The sequence below is a fragment of the Seriola lalandi genome, unplaced genomic scaffold (assembly GCF_002814215.2).
Source record: "Seriola lalandi dorsalis isolate HSWRI2012SDOR001 ecotype SW California unplaced genomic scaffold, Sedor1 jcf7180002052042, whole genome shotgun sequence".
NCBI classification, from domain to species: Eukaryota; Metazoa; Chordata; class Actinopteri; order Carangiformes; family Carangidae; genus Seriola; species Seriola lalandi.
The window spans coordinates 219,168-238,915 of NW_019522595.1; the positions used below are offsets into that span (position 1 = coordinate 219,168).

General features: G+C 39.7%; 1 protein-coding gene across 1 annotated transcript in view; it reads left to right on the forward strand.

Annotated features, from left to right (window-relative positions):
* fancm (FA complementation group M) overlaps positions 1-19,748 on the forward strand; it is a 39,491-nt gene that overhangs the window by 17,502 nt on the left and 2,241 nt on the right. Inside the window, exons 5-21 of the mRNA XM_023399531.1 lie at positions 3,169-3,300; positions 3,977-4,109; positions 4,269-4,361; positions 4,450-4,554; positions 5,129-5,307; positions 5,785-5,991; positions 6,072-6,312; positions 6,413-6,561; positions 7,362-7,526; positions 14,866-16,897; positions 17,017-17,105; positions 17,735-17,803; positions 18,006-18,122; positions 18,440-18,605; positions 18,757-18,860; positions 18,963-19,462; positions 19,541-19,634. Of these exons, the coding sequence (XP_023255299.1) occupies positions 3,169-3,300; positions 3,977-4,109; positions 4,269-4,361; positions 4,450-4,554; positions 5,129-5,307; positions 5,785-5,991; positions 6,072-6,312; positions 6,413-6,561; positions 7,362-7,526; positions 14,866-16,897; positions 17,017-17,105; positions 17,735-17,803; positions 18,006-18,122; positions 18,440-18,605; positions 18,757-18,860; positions 18,963-19,462; positions 19,541-19,634 (4,575 nt within the window). The remainder of the gene's footprint in view (positions 1-3,168; positions 3,301-3,976; positions 4,110-4,268; positions 4,362-4,449; positions 4,555-5,128; positions 5,308-5,784; positions 5,992-6,071; positions 6,313-6,412; positions 6,562-7,361; positions 7,527-14,865; positions 16,898-17,016; positions 17,106-17,734; positions 17,804-18,005; positions 18,123-18,439; positions 18,606-18,756; positions 18,861-18,962; positions 19,463-19,540; positions 19,635-19,748) is intronic.

Genomic DNA, 19,748 nt, shown 5'->3' on the forward strand with positions numbered 1-19,748 from the left:
TATAGCTGAACTACCACACAGTTTTCTCTCTGCACATTTTGTCATTTCACTCCAAATTCCAACCAGACAAAAACAGCGACCTCACTAATCTGGTTCTGTGTAATCTCATAATCTGGCCTTGACCGCTGCATACACATTCCCACACTGTGCTCCACCTGTCAATTAACTAGAGGAGGGGGGGATTGTGCCTTGTAACCAGCTTGTGGTCCTTTCACTCAGTGTTGTTGTTCATGCACAACCTCACAGACGTGCATATGCAGCATGATGGACACACTACAGAAGAGTCCATGAGAGTATCAGTTTTAATTGCTTCAGAATTGTCAGAAATTTTGTGTGACAACAAGGCTATTTAACACGACTAAGTGCTAAAGATTATGGAGGCTATAAAACTTATAACACATTAACATATTGGATAATGTAGGATGAGTTAGGTTAGGTGACTATAAATTGCCTTGCAGAGGCAATTGTGAGTGTGAATGGTTGTTTCTGTACATGTAATAGACCAGCGACTTGCTCACCCTATGTGAGTTGGGATAGATCGATCAGACAAAAATTAGCTAGTTTAGATTATAGGCAAATGCATACATGTTAACGTGTGAAGCTGGCTTTGTCAAATGCCTAATATTGTAGCTTTAATCCTGTCATGAGCTATAGTGTTGTTGGACAAGTGGAAATTAAAAAAAAAAAGAAAAAGATATGCTCTTGAGAACAGGAATTTCTTCTCCAAATTTCATGGAAATCCATCAAATAGCTCTGAACAAAAGTGTTAGATGGACGATGAATTAACCACATTACTTGAGGCTAAAAAGTTTGTGAAAATGGGATAAACATTTACTTTATGACATTAAGCACATTGAAATCATTATGACTTCAATTTAGCTACTTTATATTCTACTCATCATTTTGCAGTGGATGTCAATTATTACTCTGAGTCAGCGATGAAGAGGCTGTGAAATATGTGGAACAGACACAAATGTGACTCCGTGTTTGTAAATATGAACTGAGATCCTAATTCTGCTGCCAGGGTTGTTGTTGTCACATGGCAGGTTGAGCTGCATGTGCTTGTTATGCTACAGGTTTGAATCGCACCTTAGGGGTGTTGACAGACATCATTTTTCCCCCTCAGCCATCCTTGTCAAACATAACCAAAAATTAACCCTTCTTTTTCTGGTCTTCTTCTGTAGCCATTTATGTAGAAGCCTACAGTATTTTCTGGCCCATCTGGTCTGTCTTTTTCTGTACCCAGAACTACATGACACCTTCACTACGCAATTTAATCTCCATCCATCTCCTCCCGTCAGTGGTCCATCATTTCCTTCATCTGTCACAACTATGACTGAATTAAATTGTAACGGAGCTGTTACCATGTGGTATTCTACGGTATGTGAAAGAATACAAAAATATAAAGTAAATATAATATAAACTACACAATAAAATGAAAATGTAGATAAAGAGAGAGAAAGAAAAAACGAAACATGCAGTTCACATAGAATTACACATGCTTTACATGCCTATTGTGTACATTTACCTACACACTGAAAGTATTACTCACTATCGCACTTGGTCTTAAGTTAACAATTTCTCTGTGTTTGAAGCCTTCACAGTAGCAGATGAATTAATATTAGAAATGTAATAAAAAATAAAAAATAATCCTCTAATCAAATCATCCTCTAATCAAATAATCCTCTGTTGTCTGTTCCTTTATTAAATTAGCAAACTCTTGAAATCTCACTCTACTGCACAATGCATTAATGAAAATAAAAACCCTGCAAAATTTTGAATAACAACATCATTTCTGTAAAGTAGAGTTTCTTAAGCCACAGTTGGTTCCTCAGTTTCTCAATAAACCTCCTCTCCTCTGGCAAACACCTGTTAAGTGATCTGCCTTCAGATTTAAACCGTATCATGTGTAATGAAGGAAAGACCTAACCAGATGGACTGGCCTCCTCACACTCTCATGAAAGAGCATTTAGGGCTAGGTGATATAGCTGTTGATGTTTTCTGAAAGGTCAGTGGAATTAATGGTTGTCATTTAACCCTTCGTTTTTGTCTCTGTAAGCTCTTTGAAGTAGACTCGCATTTCACCTCGGAGAAAAAGGCTGAGGGTTAGCAGAAATAACACTTCAAGAAGGAAGCATCATTTAAAATGGTTTCTCTTTTCTGTCGTAGTATTGATTATTGCCACTTTTTGTTCCAGTGGTGATTGTGAAGGTGTTTTAATATAAAGGATGTGTTTCAAGATCAACAGATGCTTGGATAACTACAGCTACATGTGTTTGTTTTTGGGCATGTTCGTCTCTTATTTTGTTGATTGTGATGTTTGAAAACTGCTTGGAAATTAATCGGTGAGAAAAAAATATGTTTCAAAGTATTTTAGAATATATTTTATGTTTAGATTTAAATATACTGTTATGCAGTGATCACTGTCAAAATGTTTTAAAATAGTGTAAATTAACTGACATTTTATTTTGAAATATTACAAAAATATTAAATTATATGATAAATATATAAACAGTATAGCCCTATGTTGTTGTTGTTGTTACTGTTGTCTTCTTCTTTTGCTCCTCCTCCTCCTCCTCCTCCTCTGTTTGGCCTACTTTGTACATCGTACCATAATTGAGGTTTGTGTCCATTTCATAAGACAATCAGCACTTACAAATGTGAGAGTGTCTGCCCACTTCTTCTTTCAGGGCGGCCTTTTATTCTGGCCAATTTTCAGAGCAGTTGTTCCACACATCTGAAATTGAAATTGTAATGACCCAGCCTCCCATTATCTGCCGTCGTGAGGATGAATAGATATTGTTAAAATTGTCTGTTTGACAAACTGCCTCCATCTCTCCTTCCATTATTAGGAAATGAGGACAGGGAGAGGAAAGAAAGAAAGAAAGAATCAAGCACATTACAGTGTGATTGTGTCTCTTGTTGAAGTAAGACTCCTATTCAGTCTGTGCAGGTTTGTTTACCAATAAAGGAACACCTGTGTGACTCAAAGTGGTCACAGAGGGGATGTGTGTGTGTTTGTGTGTGTGTGTGTGCGGATGCACTTTCCAGCCTTATGCAGCAGGGTCTTAGCTTTCAGTCTGATGCATTACCCCCTAAAGCAGGAAATGGCCTATTATTGATGACCCACAGTATATTTATATATATGTTCCTTACACTTCCTGACAGGTGCTTGAGAAATTCATGTCTCGTCTGGTCCAGAACCGGGTGATGGCACACAAGGACCTGAAGACTCTCACCAAATACCAGATCATCCTCGCCAGGGACCAGTTTCGCAAAAACCCACCACCATACATCAAGGCATGGACTCTGCTGTGTGAATGATTGGATGCTACTGTGCGCTATACAGCTTTACATGATATGATACACAGCATCTCACAATCACTGGCACTCAGTTTAAAGATGTATGGAGCCTAGAAAATGACAAAATATAGTAAAAATTTATCAGACGAGTGAAAAATATAAATGCTTAGATAACATTGATAAATAATATAGGCGGTTAGATATAATAAATGTATACAACCTTTTACTTTTGTTTTAACTTCCTAACGGCTAGTAAAAAAAAAACATTGCCAGCTCAAATGTGTATAATATAAATATAACCTCTCTAGATAATTGGCCTTGTATGTTATTTTCTTTCAAGTCTTTAGAGCATTATCTTTTAGTTGAATTAAAATTAATGGATTTTAGAGTTTTAAGTTTTGATTTTCCTGATAAGCGTGGCTACCTAAGGAAGCATTGAAGTTTTTGTATTTAGTGGAAATGCATCAGATGATATCATTTTAGAATATAACATCTTACTTGCAAATGAAAATCATGCTTTAATGTATTTTTAAATACAATAGAAGCAGGATAAAGGATGCTATTGTAACTGATACACAGAAAACTCCTTACCTGAATATTTCACTCATTCAAAGCCTTTGAATCAAATTCTTACCAGTGATCTCATAGACATATAACCTCTTGCATTCTACAGGGTCCACAGCAGGGAATGCTGGAGGGCGACTTTGCCCTTTGCATCAGTTTGTACCATGGCTATGAGCTGCTGATGCAGATGGGCCTCCGATCGCTCTTTTTTTACATCCAGGGAATCGTGGATGGATCAAGAGGTCAGACACTTCACCTATTGGCTTATTTCTTGCACTTTAACAGATTTCCACCAAAGGTTTTTCTTCCTGGCCACAGGTTGTATGCGTACCCAATAATATACAGTGTATGCTTTGTAAAACTTCTGATATAAGAAACTCTCCATGTGCTTTTTGCTCCAGAGATGTCCAGGGCGAGGAATGAGTTGCAGAGGACTCCCACCTTCATGGACCTCTACCATGAGATGGAAGCAATGTTTGTGAAGCCATCTGCTGGTACCTGAACACAAAATCAGCCAGATCCCTGACCCTTTATTATTGGATGAGACACTTTGATAAAATCCTGTGTGATTTATATTTTTAGGTCCAGATGAGCCCTTCATTTACAGTCACCCGAAACTGGAGAAACTGGAGGGGGTGGTGCTGCAGCACTTTGCACAGTGGGCTGAGAGCTCTGCAGACAATAATGGTGATTTACTTATTATAGCAGCGCTATGCTGTGACTCATATGTGGAAATATTGTTCTGAGTAAAAGCTGTATGTATAATTCTTTTCATGTTCTAACTACAGCAAAGACAAAGCATACAGCATTGTGTTTAGATTAGATTAATCATGTTCTTCTGCTGACATTAAAGATGCAATGTTGGAGTTTTGTCTTGTGGCTTCTCTAAAATTCCTGATTAATATATGGCACCACAGTGTCCATACAATACTTCAAATCCTCAGTTATATGTAAACCCGAGTCTTTCTGAGAAAGCAAAAGCAGTGAGAAGATCCACAATACAGCATTTTTTGTAAATGTAATTCAGTCTGTTGGAGTTAATACCTTGATCCTAAACTTGGAAGTGAAAACCAAAATAAAATTTGAACAAAGTGTTTGATCAATCAGAGCATATTCAATTTGGAGAGGATCACAGAACAAAGCATTCCAGAATCTGAATCAAAGAGGCGTACTCAATGTTAAAGTGCTGTAAGAAATTGGCTCTTGGTTACTGAAGTAATTTGTAATCAGTCTGTTTTTTCCCTGTCTCACCAATGGCCAGGTTCAGGTCCTCGGGAAGTAAGCACGCGCGTGATGATCTTTTCGTCGTTCCGTGAAAGCGTACAGGAGATCGCAGCCATGTTGAACCGCCATGCTCCGCTGATCAGGGTCATGACATTTATGGGCCAAGCCTCAGCTGGGAAGGGGGTCAAAGGCTTCACCCAAAAGGAGCAGCTGGAGGTAGAGACCATCTGCCTGATTTTTTGGTTTTTAAACAAAGGACAGAGTTTTGGTAATTTTAGTAATATGTAGTAAGATAAAAGCATACTACGGTGGTACGGTTCACCTTATTGTGAATAAGATCATTTTTGAGTTTGACAGGTCTCGTTTAAATCTAGAAGTGTGGTACTATATAAGTAAACCGATTTTAAAAAATAAATAAAAAAGAAAAGAAAAATGTCTGTCTGCCGGTCTGTTGATTTCTCTGCTGGGTGCCTAGTGTGGGTAGTTTCTGGTTTCTCTCTGCATACAGTCTGTGCCTTTTCCTCTGAGTAAATAATGCAGGAAAGGCGCTTACATGTGCATGTACATTGTGTCCTTACGGTTGCTGTACACACTTCACATACTAAAAATAGACGTGTTTAGGATGACAACATAAGATGGAAAGATTAAAATGCTTTTACGATGGCTTTGTTTCTGTTGTCATTTGTGTTTTAGGTGGTGCACAGGTTCCGTCAGGGAGGATTTAATACACTGGTGTCGACCTGTGTGGGGGAAGAGGGGCTGGATATCGGAGAGGTGGACCTCATTGTTTGCTTCGATGCACAGAAGAATCCTATCCGCCTCGTGCAGCGAATGGGACGTACTGGACGTAAACGGCAGGGACGCATTGTTGTCATCTTGGCTGAGGGACGCGAGGAGAGGGTGAGTGTGACCCTCAAATTAAAAGTTTGGTGCACCATTCAAACTACCTTAATGGTCATTTTAACTTTTGATTCCCTCAGACCTACAACCAGAGCCAGAGCAACAAGCGCAGTGTGTACAAGTCCATCACTGGCAACAGAAGCGGGTTCCACATGTACCCCAACAGTCCCCGCATGCTGCCAGAGGGGGTGAACCCCAACCTGCATAAGATGTACATTACCTGTGGCCAGTTTGACCACCGGGAGAGCAGCAGGCGGTCTGTCAGGGGTCGACGGTCCCGCTCTGAGGGAAGGGCCTCGCTCATCCACCCTCAAAACCTGAGTAAGGGGCTAAGCAGGAGTATATTTTGGTTATTTAAAATGAAGATGGAGAAAAGAACCTGGACATGGGTTTCTGAGTTTGCATGTGTCCACTGTGTTAGTTATGCAGGGCAGTGCAACGTCAGACGGGTTTCTGAGCAGTACAGAATATTCCCTGTGGGCGTCCACCATGAGGCTGAAGGAAGATGAAGCTCAACCAACCCTGAAGCAGTCACACTTTGTGTCCATACCCGCCGATCTGCCACCTCAGGTTTTCTTTCTTTCTGCCTTTATTTTGGACTGCTTTTTTCTTTGTTTTTTTTGTTGAACGTCTGAAAAGTATCAAGGGCATTGTGAATGAAGATAAAGCTGTTGTGAGCTCATTTTAATACCCCTCCGTACAATGACATCCTTCATACTATGTTTTATAGAATGTTTATAGAATACTTAAAAATGAAATTATAAAATTATTTTTTTGTCTTCAGTATACACAGACACTGTTTGCCTCAAAGTCTTTAGAAAATATACTATATATACAACATATAAAGAGATGTTTTGCCTTGATAAGAATTTAGTTAGTCAAGCAACATGCTCTGTAGCATACCTCACCTTAGACTATAATATCTTTGAATGAACTACATGTTATCGGATTGAAATTAATAAACACAATTGAAGTAGTGAACTTTCAAACTGACACCATGATGTTTTTGCGAAAAAACTGACTGAAAATGTTATTATTTTTATTATTATTATTATTATTATTATTATTTATTTATTTATTTATTTATTTATTATTATTTGAGTTTGTTTGCACCCTTTCTATATTAAATATTAAGACAGTTCTCCACTGGTTCCAGTTTATAGCAATGCATGGAGACAGCCACTGAATTTGCCATGATCTCAGTTAGCAAAATCTCCTGCAGAGGAACACCCGAGGTTGGAAAATTACATGTGGAAAAAGTCAGGAGAAATGGAATCTGTGCCCTGCTGTATTCCTGCCTCTGTGCCATTCATTACTGGACTGAATATAATGTTACTATTTTACTAAATCCTTTCTCTGATGTCCTACAGGAGGAAGCTTCCAAAAATGGGCCCCGATCCAGGGAGCTGTCTTTGTGGGAATGGAGACACTGGCAGCACAAAGTGCTTCCTACCCATGTTGTTGATCATTCCCATCGCTGCCACCACTTCATTAAGGTGATGGAGCTCATAGACGGCATGAGAGAGGAAAATGAGGTAAGAAGGGGAACAGCTAGCTAATATGATCACAATGTTATGTATTAATATCGTGAGCATCAAGGTTACTGTGTGGCATGAAGGAAAACAACTGAACCGTCTTTAATGCGTCATTAGGTTAAAAGGTTAACCAGATGACTGCGTAACGACTAATTAAAAGTATACATAAGTTAATCAAAGCTTCCTGGTGTTTGGTAAATGGTTTTAGAAATTGGCTTCAAACACTTTCCATAAATCCTGGTTAGTTTCATAAAAGACAGAAAGTAGTCAATGTTTATGCCAGGGAAGACCAAACTTCATAAACTCACCAGGCTGAAAGGAGTCAGCTGAGGTGCATGTGAAAATAAAATTGTGATTTGTGTTGAGTTACTACATTCATCGTTTTGATCTGGAAGGCAAATTCCTGGCATGATAAACAGGCTCCATGGCGTAACTGTGGTTTTGGTTAAAGAAAAAACACATTTATTTGTGTTCAACAGGGTGCTTCCAGGCTGCTCCTCCTCTTCTCTTCTTTCTTTTAAATTAGATTTGACTAAAAAAAAAAAACCCAACTATTTTTAATATAGTTCTGGAAATACTGCTGAGGTTCTTTGGTGCACTTTTCCCCCCCAGTGTGTTATTAATCTTTTTCTAGTCACCTGTTTCCATTTCTGATCAACATTCTTTATTATTTTTATAGAGAAGTTAACTAGTTTTTCTGCCTCAAAGCTGCTAAAAGAGCAGAGTTGGATGTTTCTCAGCTCATAATTCATCTGCTTTTGCTGTATGCTGACCTAATAGCAGCTTGGTTGACGGTCTTCGCTGCTAGTTGATAGCAATCTTGTTTTTCTGGTAGCTTGAATGGATCAATTATATCAGCGAGGTCATCAGATCTACTAGCACTAGTCACATAACAGTTGTTATCATGTTGAATCTACAGAACGTCTCCAACAGGAGAAGACTTTTTCACCAGGCTCATACAACTGTGTTGTTATGGTGTGGTTTAATAATCAATATCAGACAAGTAATTTAACCACAGACTCTTCCTGACCTTGTTTACATTTAGCCAAACCCTCCTCACTGCACACCGTATCACCTTAGATATCAGTTTTGAAGAATGTTCTAGGCTTCCTTGTCCCACCATCTGCTGTTCCACAAGATTGTGCCATCGATAAGACCCCTGAATTTATCTAAATCCTTGAAATTGGGTCAGAGATTATGGTAAAACTGACTATTGGCTCAACTAACAAATGGGTTCTTATTACCTTTTTTTCTACAGTGGGTCTTGACCGTACTAGGAGTGGGGAGAATTAGCCCACCTGTAAAAACAAAACAGGTTTACATGGTGGGATGGCAGCTAATGCCTCACATGCTTCCATGGATGAATTCAGGTCATGAAACAACCAGTGAACAAAACAGAACTTATATTCAAACATTTGATTGAACATGAAAAAAACAACAGTTTCCAAAAGTAAAAAACAATACGCTGTAGAACACATAAGTGCATAAACCTGAGTTATTAAGCAGTGCAGAGGCTGGGTTCTGTGGTTGTTTAGGTAAATAATGTTCACTGAGTTATTTTGCTTGTACTGGATGTCACAAGCCTTTGTATTTGCCTTTTGGCTAGATTTGCTTAATCGTAAATCATGCAGTGTAACCTGGCAGTTTTTTTTTCAGTTTAATCCCCAGCAGGTGGAGTTGCATGCCAGATTTACTTTTATATATAGTAAATATAAGTAATATATATTATATACTGTAAATTATCCTGTAACCTCCTATCCTCATCCAATCTTGGTAAAGCTTTAGTTTGAAGATCTGTTATTTCCCAAAACATTTTTTTGAAACTTTCCTGGAAATGACCATGTAGTGTTAATACAATTAGTTGTGTTTATTATGGACTTCCAGATTCATTTCCAGGAAAGAAATTGCTACATTTACACCAGCAACTATTTATTAGTCATTAGAGTTTATTGTTGGAAACGTTATTCTCCATTTATGCTGAATTCTATCTTTGTTTGTGGACACGTGTTTGGCTGACCTGCTGTCCTCTGAACACTAAATCTCAAGTACCAAAATTATGTGATTCTTTCCAGAAAAATCAATTTTTCCTCAATCCGTTTTACCAAACAGACAAACAAATCGAACTAAGAATTTGTTTTTGACACCATTTTTAAACATGGTTTGATGAACAGTAAATCATTATTTAGTGCTGATGAAAACAATTTATGCCCCAGCTCTGTCCTACACTCATCTGAACACTGTGAGGGATAACGTTCGCCACAACTTACTTGCTTGGCCTGAATTTGCAGGGAGGCTTTCTGACCCTTTGCTCCACAAACATGAGAGGGGGAACAAAAAGAAGAAAGCACCTAAATGAAAGTCCAAACTTTATTTTTCTTATAAATCTTGCCCACACATGTCCTCCTCTCCTTAATAGCCTTGCACTCCAGAAGCCATTATGCTCATTTGAGGCCATTTTCTGTCTGGGTGCGTTCAAAACCATGCCGTGTTTTTCATTGTGCCGCCGCTTTCTCTTTATGATGAGAGGACACATGGCAAGCAGGCCTCCTCTCCTGTGATTATGTAACGATTCTCTGAACTGTTACATAAAGCCAGGAAGCTGGAAGTAGGTCACGCTGTAATGACCTAGATGTACAGGTTACTAGTCTGAAGAGGGGCGAGTGGGAGATCAAAAAACAGATGCAAAAAAATAAAGGATAAAAAAAAAGACAATTATAAAACTTTGAAGAGAATTAAAAAGACACAAAGTTATAGGGTTTGCCTTTTCAGATAAGCTGAAATGTCCAAGTGTGTGCAGCTAGTAACTGTAGCTGTTTCTGTTGTTTAGCAGCTTCCTAGCAACTGTTGCTACAACGCCTCTAATGGCTAAAGTTCGTAGTATTTGCAGAATATCGTCATTTGAATTAAGGCAGCTTGTGTCGATCTGTGTCTACCAGTCTGAGGACAAAGAAACTCGAGGAATTTTTATCCTGCGATGAGGCATGTTTGGAAACAAAGTTATCCAGATTGATTCATACGGCTGATGCTTTTTTTGTGTGTGTTCATGAGCATCAAATTCCTATGACTGTTGTAGTGCAATGAGATAATCAGCGGAGAGGAGTTTCCACTTTGCTGCTTCCTCCTCATGCAGTCTGAACAACATGAACCCTCTGACCCTCTGGCAGTCTCTCTCTCTGTTTCTCTCTCCCTCTCTCCTTGTCATCAAGTTTATTTCGGTCTGCCACATCTCTAGATCTAGAGACTTAATCTGATCATTAATTAATTGTGGGCTAGGGGTTAAGGTTAATCCTGTGTGAATCGAGTGCAGTGCATTATTTTTCAGCAAGAAAAGCTGTTAAAACTCAGTAGAAATTAAGTATTAAAATTTTTCTTCAAGGGAGAAACATGATAATAGATTCCCCCAATGTCCAGTGTGACTAAATCCTTGAACGCCTAAAAGCCTCTGTTCTATTTTTTTTTATCAGGATTGTGATGTTTAGAGGACGTGCTGCGGCCTTGGTGGACAGCATTGACCAAAGCCGTGTCTGAGGGATACAGGAGTTTTAAGGATTTGTATAAGATGGATTACCCCCAAAAAACCTGTGATTTATTTCTCAGATGGAGGGTAATACTTTCACAAAATTTTTCGCAGCTGCAGTTAGGAACCTCAGTGACCTCAGGAAACCTGCACTTCATGTCTCTTTATGTGATTTGTGACAGTTTTTGAAAGAAGTAGCTGGCTTATCAGCTCACCAGACAAGTGCTGCTTTTACTTTTAACTATCAGAAACTCAGAGTATTGTGGTAATACTATAACAAACCTCTTATGAGAATAGCTGGTGGAAACATTCGGCTTGATCGTTCAAACTCGCTCAGGTCAGTGATCTGTGGACTGTGTTGATGCTGATTGACTGCAGGGAGTAATTATCGAATATTTCAGTTGTTAATTAAGGCCAATTTTCTTGATTGAGTTGTCACACAGGTGAAAAAGCAAACGTGTTACTAACAGCATTATGAGGGCTTTGTATTAAGTGTCCCAGAAAGCCATTACAGAGTTCACCTATCATTAATTTAATTATTTACACCTGTGCTTTTCCTACTGTGATACGTCAAAATGTCTTATGTGAAAAAGGCCTGTGAATGAATAATATTTATTTATTTATTACTTTCAACAAACAACATATAATAACACATAATATGATCATATAAGGAAAGCGCACTCCTGATATAGAATACACACTGCCTAATTTTCTGTGTTAATATGTTAGTCATTTACATGTAAATTTACAATTACATGGTAAAAAATGATAAGTATGATTTGTAAAATGTAAACACATATGTAAACAGATCAATATTTTTAATAATGATCAGTTAAGAAAATTAAAAATTTAAATTCTTTTATCTAAACTCCAAAACTTTCAATTTTATATGTAAGTATGCAAATAATTTGTATGGTGAAAAACAAAAACAGACTGGATATTATTCATGAAGTATTAATAAATAGTAAAAAAAAAATGTATATGGTTTAGTAAAATGTAAGCGGGTGTAAATAGGTCTATGTTTTTATGTTTTATGTTATGATCAGCTGAGAAAACCACAAAATCCTGTTATTTTTTATCTAATAATTATAATTTTTAAAAAATCTTATTATTTTTCAATTTTTATATATGAATGAAAGTAATTTACATGGACAAAAAATACAGAATGTTACTAAAATTATTAATAAGGAAATTTATTTTTGATTGGATCAGTAAGATGGAATTTAAAAAGACATTTCAATTTTACTTTTAAACATTATTAAATGTAATGTTTTTTTCTCAGAAACTGATATATATGATATATTTAAAATCTAAACTTAATATAAAATATTCTAACTCAGAAATTATTTGTGTCTTGATTACAGATTTGCTTCCTTAATAAATGTAAGAACATCCATTCTTTTAGTCCCCTTGTACTTATCCGCCATAATGTGAGGACTATTGAATCAGTGTGGTCTCTGAGGACCAGTGTGCAGAGTGGTGCAGTTACAAGTAGCTAGCAGCATGTATTTGTTTTCTCCTCTCAAAATATAACAGCTGTTAAGTGGTTATGTTTTCCATCAGATTATGTTGTGACATGAACCAAACCCTCGGCCGTGGCAGGCAATTACAAAGCTCCAGTGATAATATTTGTACAGTACGTAAATAGATTCTATTTTTCAGGAGAAAGCCACGCCTGTGAAAAGTATTCAGCCCCCTATGGGAACTGCTGAGTGTTAAAGTGTTAATTACAGCTCTCATGCTGTGGCTGCAGGAGTGTGACACCTTCAAGCTGTTAATGTCTGCCTCCAGGTTTGTTTGTCTAATTAAGGGATTCAACTAATCCAAGGTGTGAAGAAATACATGTATAGGAGTTGTTCTCTTCTTTTATTTGCTTTTCACAGTAAATATGGCTATAACTGTTATTTAAGATGGCAAACCTGTCACGTCAGAGCGTAATGTAAGACATGTTTTATTGTTAAGTGGCTGATTAGATTACACATGTTCTACAGTCTCTATAAAGGCTGAATCTCGCTCCCAATTTTGACTGAATAACTCGGAAGCTGTTCTTACATGACATACAAACTCATCAGGAACACAATAGTGTGCTGATTAGGTGTGAAAGATGTGAATGAACAATAAAAAATGCTGTTGACGCACATGTCGACGTACTACTGGCGCCATGTCTCAAAGTCGAAACCTGCTGATCAAGAATAAGATCCTGTTGATTCTTCATAAAGAAAACAGGGACGGCTTTTCTGTATGTTGCAATATTACAAAACAAGCTGCTGATGCTAATTCAGTGGTACAATTAATCAAAAGTAAATTCAAAATTAAACAAACTAAACAAAACAAAAGAGAATCAGAGAATCAAGCATCCTTTTTGAGTAGTTTTGAGCCTAGCTAGCAGTTCCACTAAAAACCGTGAATACACAGTCACCTTTGGTTATACAGCAAATCTATATTTAGGAATTGCGTGCACGCCCTTGTATGAATGTATGGCCTTAGTAGGTCTGAAATATTTAACAGCTTATAAGTGATTAATACAATTTTAAACTGCATTCTGAAATCAATTGAAAACCAATAAAAGGTGGTAACGTGTTCTCTTCTTTTAGTTCCAGTTAAAAGGCTTTTGGACCCATCAAAGACAATTTATCGCTTTTTTATTGAGCCCTCAATATAGAGGCTCAAATAATCAAGACACCAGGTCAGCGTCAGACAGAAAATGATTTCGTTTTAATGACACTTATGTATTTGATTAAATTGAGTTGGCTTTGAAAGCATGTCTATTAAAAGACAAGAGTTTCACTGTCAGTCGAATAGTGGGCAGGTGCTACTATACAGTGCTTACTGTACCTTAGTGACTTTTTGGGTAAAGACCCAGCGGGGTCTTACCAACTCTATCTGGAACTAAAGGCAAGTGTGTGCCTGTTTTCGTCACTAATACACAGTTTTATAACAGAATAAAAATAGAAACATACTTTTTTTAAAGTTTCCTCGCTCTAAGGTCTTTTACGCAGTTTCCTGTTATCTAACACCAGGGGCTATTTGTTCCCATTGAAACCATTCCCACTCTATTTAGTGTGACGCTTTATTTAATACAGTGACATAAAGTCTCTTCTCATTCAGTTTTATTGCCCTCTTCCGAGGCAAAACTGTTATTTTGCTCTCCGTGCGACTCTTCCCTGGCTCCCACTCTACATGACGCGTCTTTTTCTTTCCTTTGTGTATTCATGGAGCGCCTTCTTCCTGCCGCTCACAGGTTCGATGGCACCCTGCCGGACCAAGCGGGATACCACTCTCGATGAATCATTTCTGGGTCACATGGTCTGTAACCATGACAGGTGTTGGATGATTACAATGTGTATGCATTTGTGCGAAAGGTACAATGAGAAAGAGATGGAAAGATGGAAACTTTTTTTTTTTTTTAATTTTGAAGGAGATTCTCTGTTTTATAGTCCATTAAAATAGTTTTCCTGGGGAACAGTATCTAATTGTGATTAAACTTTCCCACGTCCGCCTTCGATGTTTTACCAAAACTAATTTGGGGAATGTTACATCAGACGTTTGTATGTGCCCCATGTGTGGTTGCCATGTGACATCTCTTCATAGGGCACTTCCTGATTATATTACTGTTTGATTGCTGAATTGGCCGCTGTGGAAATCACATGTGTTCTAAAACGGGTTGGCAAGTCCAGAGGCTGATTACAGCTTTTTGACCTTGGTTCTCCTGCTGTGGGATGTTTTCTTACACAACTCTTGTGTGTGTGTGTGTGTGTGTGTGTGTGTGTGTGTGTGTGTGTGTGTGTGTGTGTGTGTGTGCGCGCTTGTGCTTGTGTTCAGGGGGAATGCCGTTACGAACAGGAGCTTCTACCTTACCTCAACGAAGCCGATGCTGTCGGCCACGTGAAGAACAGACAGAAGAAGCAGAGGAGCGCAAAGACCTGCACTAAAACTACTAACAACAAACCCAAACTGTCTCACTCGACGTTGTCTGATCTAGAATGTCCTGATGAAGAAGCAGACAGAGAAAAGACAGAAAGAACGAGTTTAGTTTCCACATTAGCTGTGACAAAACAAAGACCTCCAGCTGAACATGATACTGAAGCACTTTATGAAGACTTCTCAGATCACCCGAGACCTGAGGCGATCGGTCCTCCTCCTTCAAAAAATGACCGTCCAGAAGCTGACATGGATGACGACTGCGCCATTATTGACGAGGGTGTCATAAATTCAGAGTGTGCAGTGACAGAGCCTATACATTTGCACAGTATTTCACAGCTGATTACAAAAATTGATGAAGATGAAGATGTTGAACTTCAGGCCATGTTCTACCTTCCTAAATGGGATTCAGTACCTCCTCCATCCTCTGCTAAATTCCTCTCAGGGAATGATGAGAGTCTGAAGGTCATCCTGGCCAACGTGGCGGAGCTCCTGTCCCGATCTCCACCGTCACCACCTGCAGGTTTAGAGGCTGACATGGCTGCGCCGTCACTTCCTCCCTCTCCTCGGCGGATTCATCAGCCATTTCAGGTCACCTTTACCTTGGACGTAGACGACGACTACGACGACGATGAAGTGGTGTTAAGTGAGGCTGACAATGCATCCCCAAGGGCAGACTCACATCAGCATCCAGTGGGTGAAGAGGAGAGTGAAATCTATAATGATTGCCCTCATCAGGAGCAGCAGCTTGTCCGTAAAGGGGCCGACAGCCCCACCTGGGATGAGGTCTTTGGGGACGAAGAAGTAAACGATGACCATCATCTCAGGGAAGAGGGCAGGGAGACAGACCTCCAGGAGGAACAGATTGTTGAAGATGCTGAAAACAATAAGGGAAGCTGGGATGATTTGAGGAATGAGGGAACGCCAGACTTGACGGATGGAGGAGTAAAAGACGACAGGGCCTCTCAGTGCAGCTCTAAAACAGACAAGAGCATGGATCTGTTTGAGGATGACGAAGCCTTCCTGCAGATGTCCATCCCAGACATCTCCACTCCCGGCATCACACCCAGGACATCCCCTTGTGCCAGAGACATTTCCAACAGCACAAAAAAGATGACTAACACTTCACAATTGCATGACCCAACACACCCAACACACCCAACACACCCAACACACCCGTGCAGCACAACGCACACAGCAGACAGCACACACAGATTAAACACAGTGCAAACGGATGAATTAGTGCACACAAAGTTGATAACACATACAACACATGCCAAGCTGACACCTCAGGATGCAAATATGTATAACACTACAAAACATAATACAAACACAACAGCACCCAGTAAACGTATAATAGACAGTTCAGTGATGGACGAAGTATTTACAGCTGATTGCAAATCTCCCACAGTGCAACGAAATGCAGACACCTCCCCTGACTACTTCTCTGTCAATTTTGACCTCGGCTATTCACTGGAGGACTCGGAGGATGAAGCAGAGGTCGAGGCTGCCCCATGTATGTTGACCTCTCCACGGCCTAAGAAGCAGACTGACTCCCCGTTGTCTTTGCCAGCCGTCTCTAACTCTTCCACACCCAATAACACCTTCACTAGACAGAGAACGCCTGCACAGTTCAGTGAATCTAAATCGTCTACAGCACAAATGTTTTCAGAACAAAGGAGGAGAGGAATGTCTCCTCTTCTGACTTCACCTTTGATGCCTAAAGGTGGGGGACTCCCATCTCCAATCACGTCACTGGGAGCAAAGAGGACGCTCATTCCTGGTCCAGCCGGGCCTCACACACCGACTTTACTCTCCAGCTTGAAACGGAGACGACCGACGGGTCGCCCCGTCGAGGCTGAGAGAGGGTCCGGTGTGGAAAACAAGTCAAGTCAGGAACCTGTTGTTGTGTCTGACTCCCCTCCTCATCCAGGTTTGTTTACCCCTTAAAAAATGTGATTCCTAAACTTTAAAGTTCTTTATATTGGCTCAGTTTGTTTTTCCCTGATCTATCCTGAAACTACTGTCATTGTTCTGTCTCACCTTTCTCAGTGGGGTGCAACAGTGACAGTGAAGATGAAGTTGTGGTTCTTAAAAGAAGACATCAGAACAAGGTCAACCCTTTGTCATCCCCAGAAGTGGTGAGCAAAGCCTGTTGATATTAGGACTACAACTAATGACTATCTTTTTATTAATCTGCTGTTTGTTTTTTCAATTCATCGATTAATCATTTTGTGCATAAAATTGTCAGAAGAAATGTCAGACTGAATGTCAGAAAATTGTGAAATTGTGAGATTTTCCGATACCACATAGACATTTTCTGCAATTCCCTATCCAAACAGTCCTAAAAAATAAAGATAAAGATATTCACTTTACTATCATAGAAAACCAGAAAAAATTCACATTTGAGGAGCTGAAACCAGCAAATTTTTTGCTGTTTTGATTTTAAAAAATTTCTGTAGATTAATTTGTTCTGTCTGTTAAATGACTAATCATTGCAGCTCTTCTTGATATACGTAAGACAGGAGATATAGGACTGAGACGGCTCAGGCTGCCTCCGTCCATCGTCACCAAGGTACCTGTAGTTGTTATGGCAACCTGCCTGCAAGCAGTAATGGAGCATTTTTAGCTCTTCAATTGTCTCAGCAAAACATATCTTGATTAAAGAAAAGAACTATTCTTATCATAAACATTGACTAACTTGAGTTGTTGAGTCCAGACAGAACATCTATGTATGCATGTAAAAGATGACATGTCTTGTCTCTGCTAGTCCAAGGTCTCCAGCGACGTGGACTCTCCTGTGGTTGTGAACAGGAAACGTGCAGCTGCACTTAATACTGTGAGATTTTCTTCATTAGTGTTTAAGTATGCCACACGGTTCAACCATTTCAACACAGCTGATTTGATTTGAATTAAACTTTCACTCCATGCATTATTTACAATAATTTAAACACGTGCTCATTATGTAGTTAATATGCAGCACCATAAACTATTAACAGCGTACAGTATTTGACTAATTTGCTCTCCTCATCGTTCTCCAGTCTGATGAAGAGGGCGAAGCTGTTTCCGATGATGATTTCCAGAATGACAGTGTGTTCACGCGCCGAACCAGAGCACAGGGAGCTGAGAGGAAACACGTCCAACAGGCAAGAGCCAAGGTCTGTACAGCAACAGATAGCTCTGCAGGGTGCTGTGATCTGAATCTCAATCTTGTCCTTTAGTCATCGTGTTTATATGCAGTGAATGATACAAAGACATATCTGGTTTGTTTCTGACTCCGTTATGAGTGTAAATCTAAGCCCTAGTCTCTTTCATTTGAAGTAGCTTACTGTTGTTGGTCTCTTTCAACACACAGTCAAAACAAATTTTTCTGATCAGATTTTTGACCATGGATATGTCAAATCTATAAATATCCGTTATCAGTTGCGCCTTCACTATTTGTCAACCTTGACATTTTCCATCGTTCCTTTGTCAGCACGCCGTATGTCGAAAAGGGCGTCAGTTCCTGGATCAAGAAGCGGAGCTGTCAGAGGATGCAGAGGGGCCAGATGTGTCATCTGATGAAGAGGATGGAGAGGAAGAGAACCAGTCTCTTGATGGGTTTGTGGTCGACAACATGCACCTCTCCCAGGGACTGAATGGTACAGCACCAAGAAAAGCGATTGTACTGTATCTTTAGCAGTTTATTCAAATCAGATTCACTGAACTAAGTGTTTGAGTGTTTTAGTAACCTGAAGGAGTCCTGCTGTGACATTTACACTTGGGCTTCCTGTCTGTTCTCATTTACATCAGACTCAGAGATGCATGGGGTTTACCTAAAGTCAGTGAGAAGCCCTGCAGTCCAGGGCAAGTTCAAAATGTCTTACAGAAACCATCACGTTGACATCTTTTCCCAGGTAATGCTGTATATTTTATTCTCAGCTTTTCTTTACTCAATACAAATAAAAATTTCCAATGTCCAAACTCAGATAACCCATGTTCCTAACATTTATTCCCAGGTGCCTGAGATGGATGAAACGTATGCAGAGGACAGCTTTGTGGTCGGCAGTGAGGTAGAGGATGTGGAGAGCAGCGAGGAAGAGGCTGAAGACGTTGAGCTCATGCCTGAGGACTCGTATGTAGACGGTAGGAGGCAGTATGCCACCAGACGACGTGTTTTCCTGCACAAAGTCAGAGCAGAAGCTGGAGCCGGCGTTAAGACCTGGGCTGAAGCTCCACCAGAGCAGAGAGCGGGGGTGAAAACCAAGCGTACCCGGGTCATCCACATTAATGATTCTAGTGATGAGGAGAGAGGTGAAGGTAATAAAGAGAGAAGTCCTCCAACAGGAGGGGATGTTGCTGTCCCCTTGCGGCCAAATGTGGCACAGCCGGAGCACAGCAGACCTCAGCAGCAGCAGCAGAAAGCCGTCTCCTCCTCGTCTTCAACCATAGCATCCAAGGTCTCATTGTTGAGTAAAGCACAGAGGAGCTCAGTGACTGAAGAACAGCAAAATGAGAGGTAAAGAGACCATCATATAGTTGCACGCATGTACAAACACTTACCAGTTACTAGGGTATTGATTGCGCTCTCCTGCAGGTGCCGCCAGAGGTTAGAAAATCAACATCTCCTCTCTGATGAGTTAGACTTTGTGAGGTCAGAGTCGCTGTTATCCTCCAACATTCAACTACAGGTAAAAGCAAACAAGACGAGATATAAACACACCTGTTCATAGGGCCATACAGTATGTGTGAAAGCAAGATGGAGTACATAGAAACACACTGTGCTGATTATAAAATGGATACCT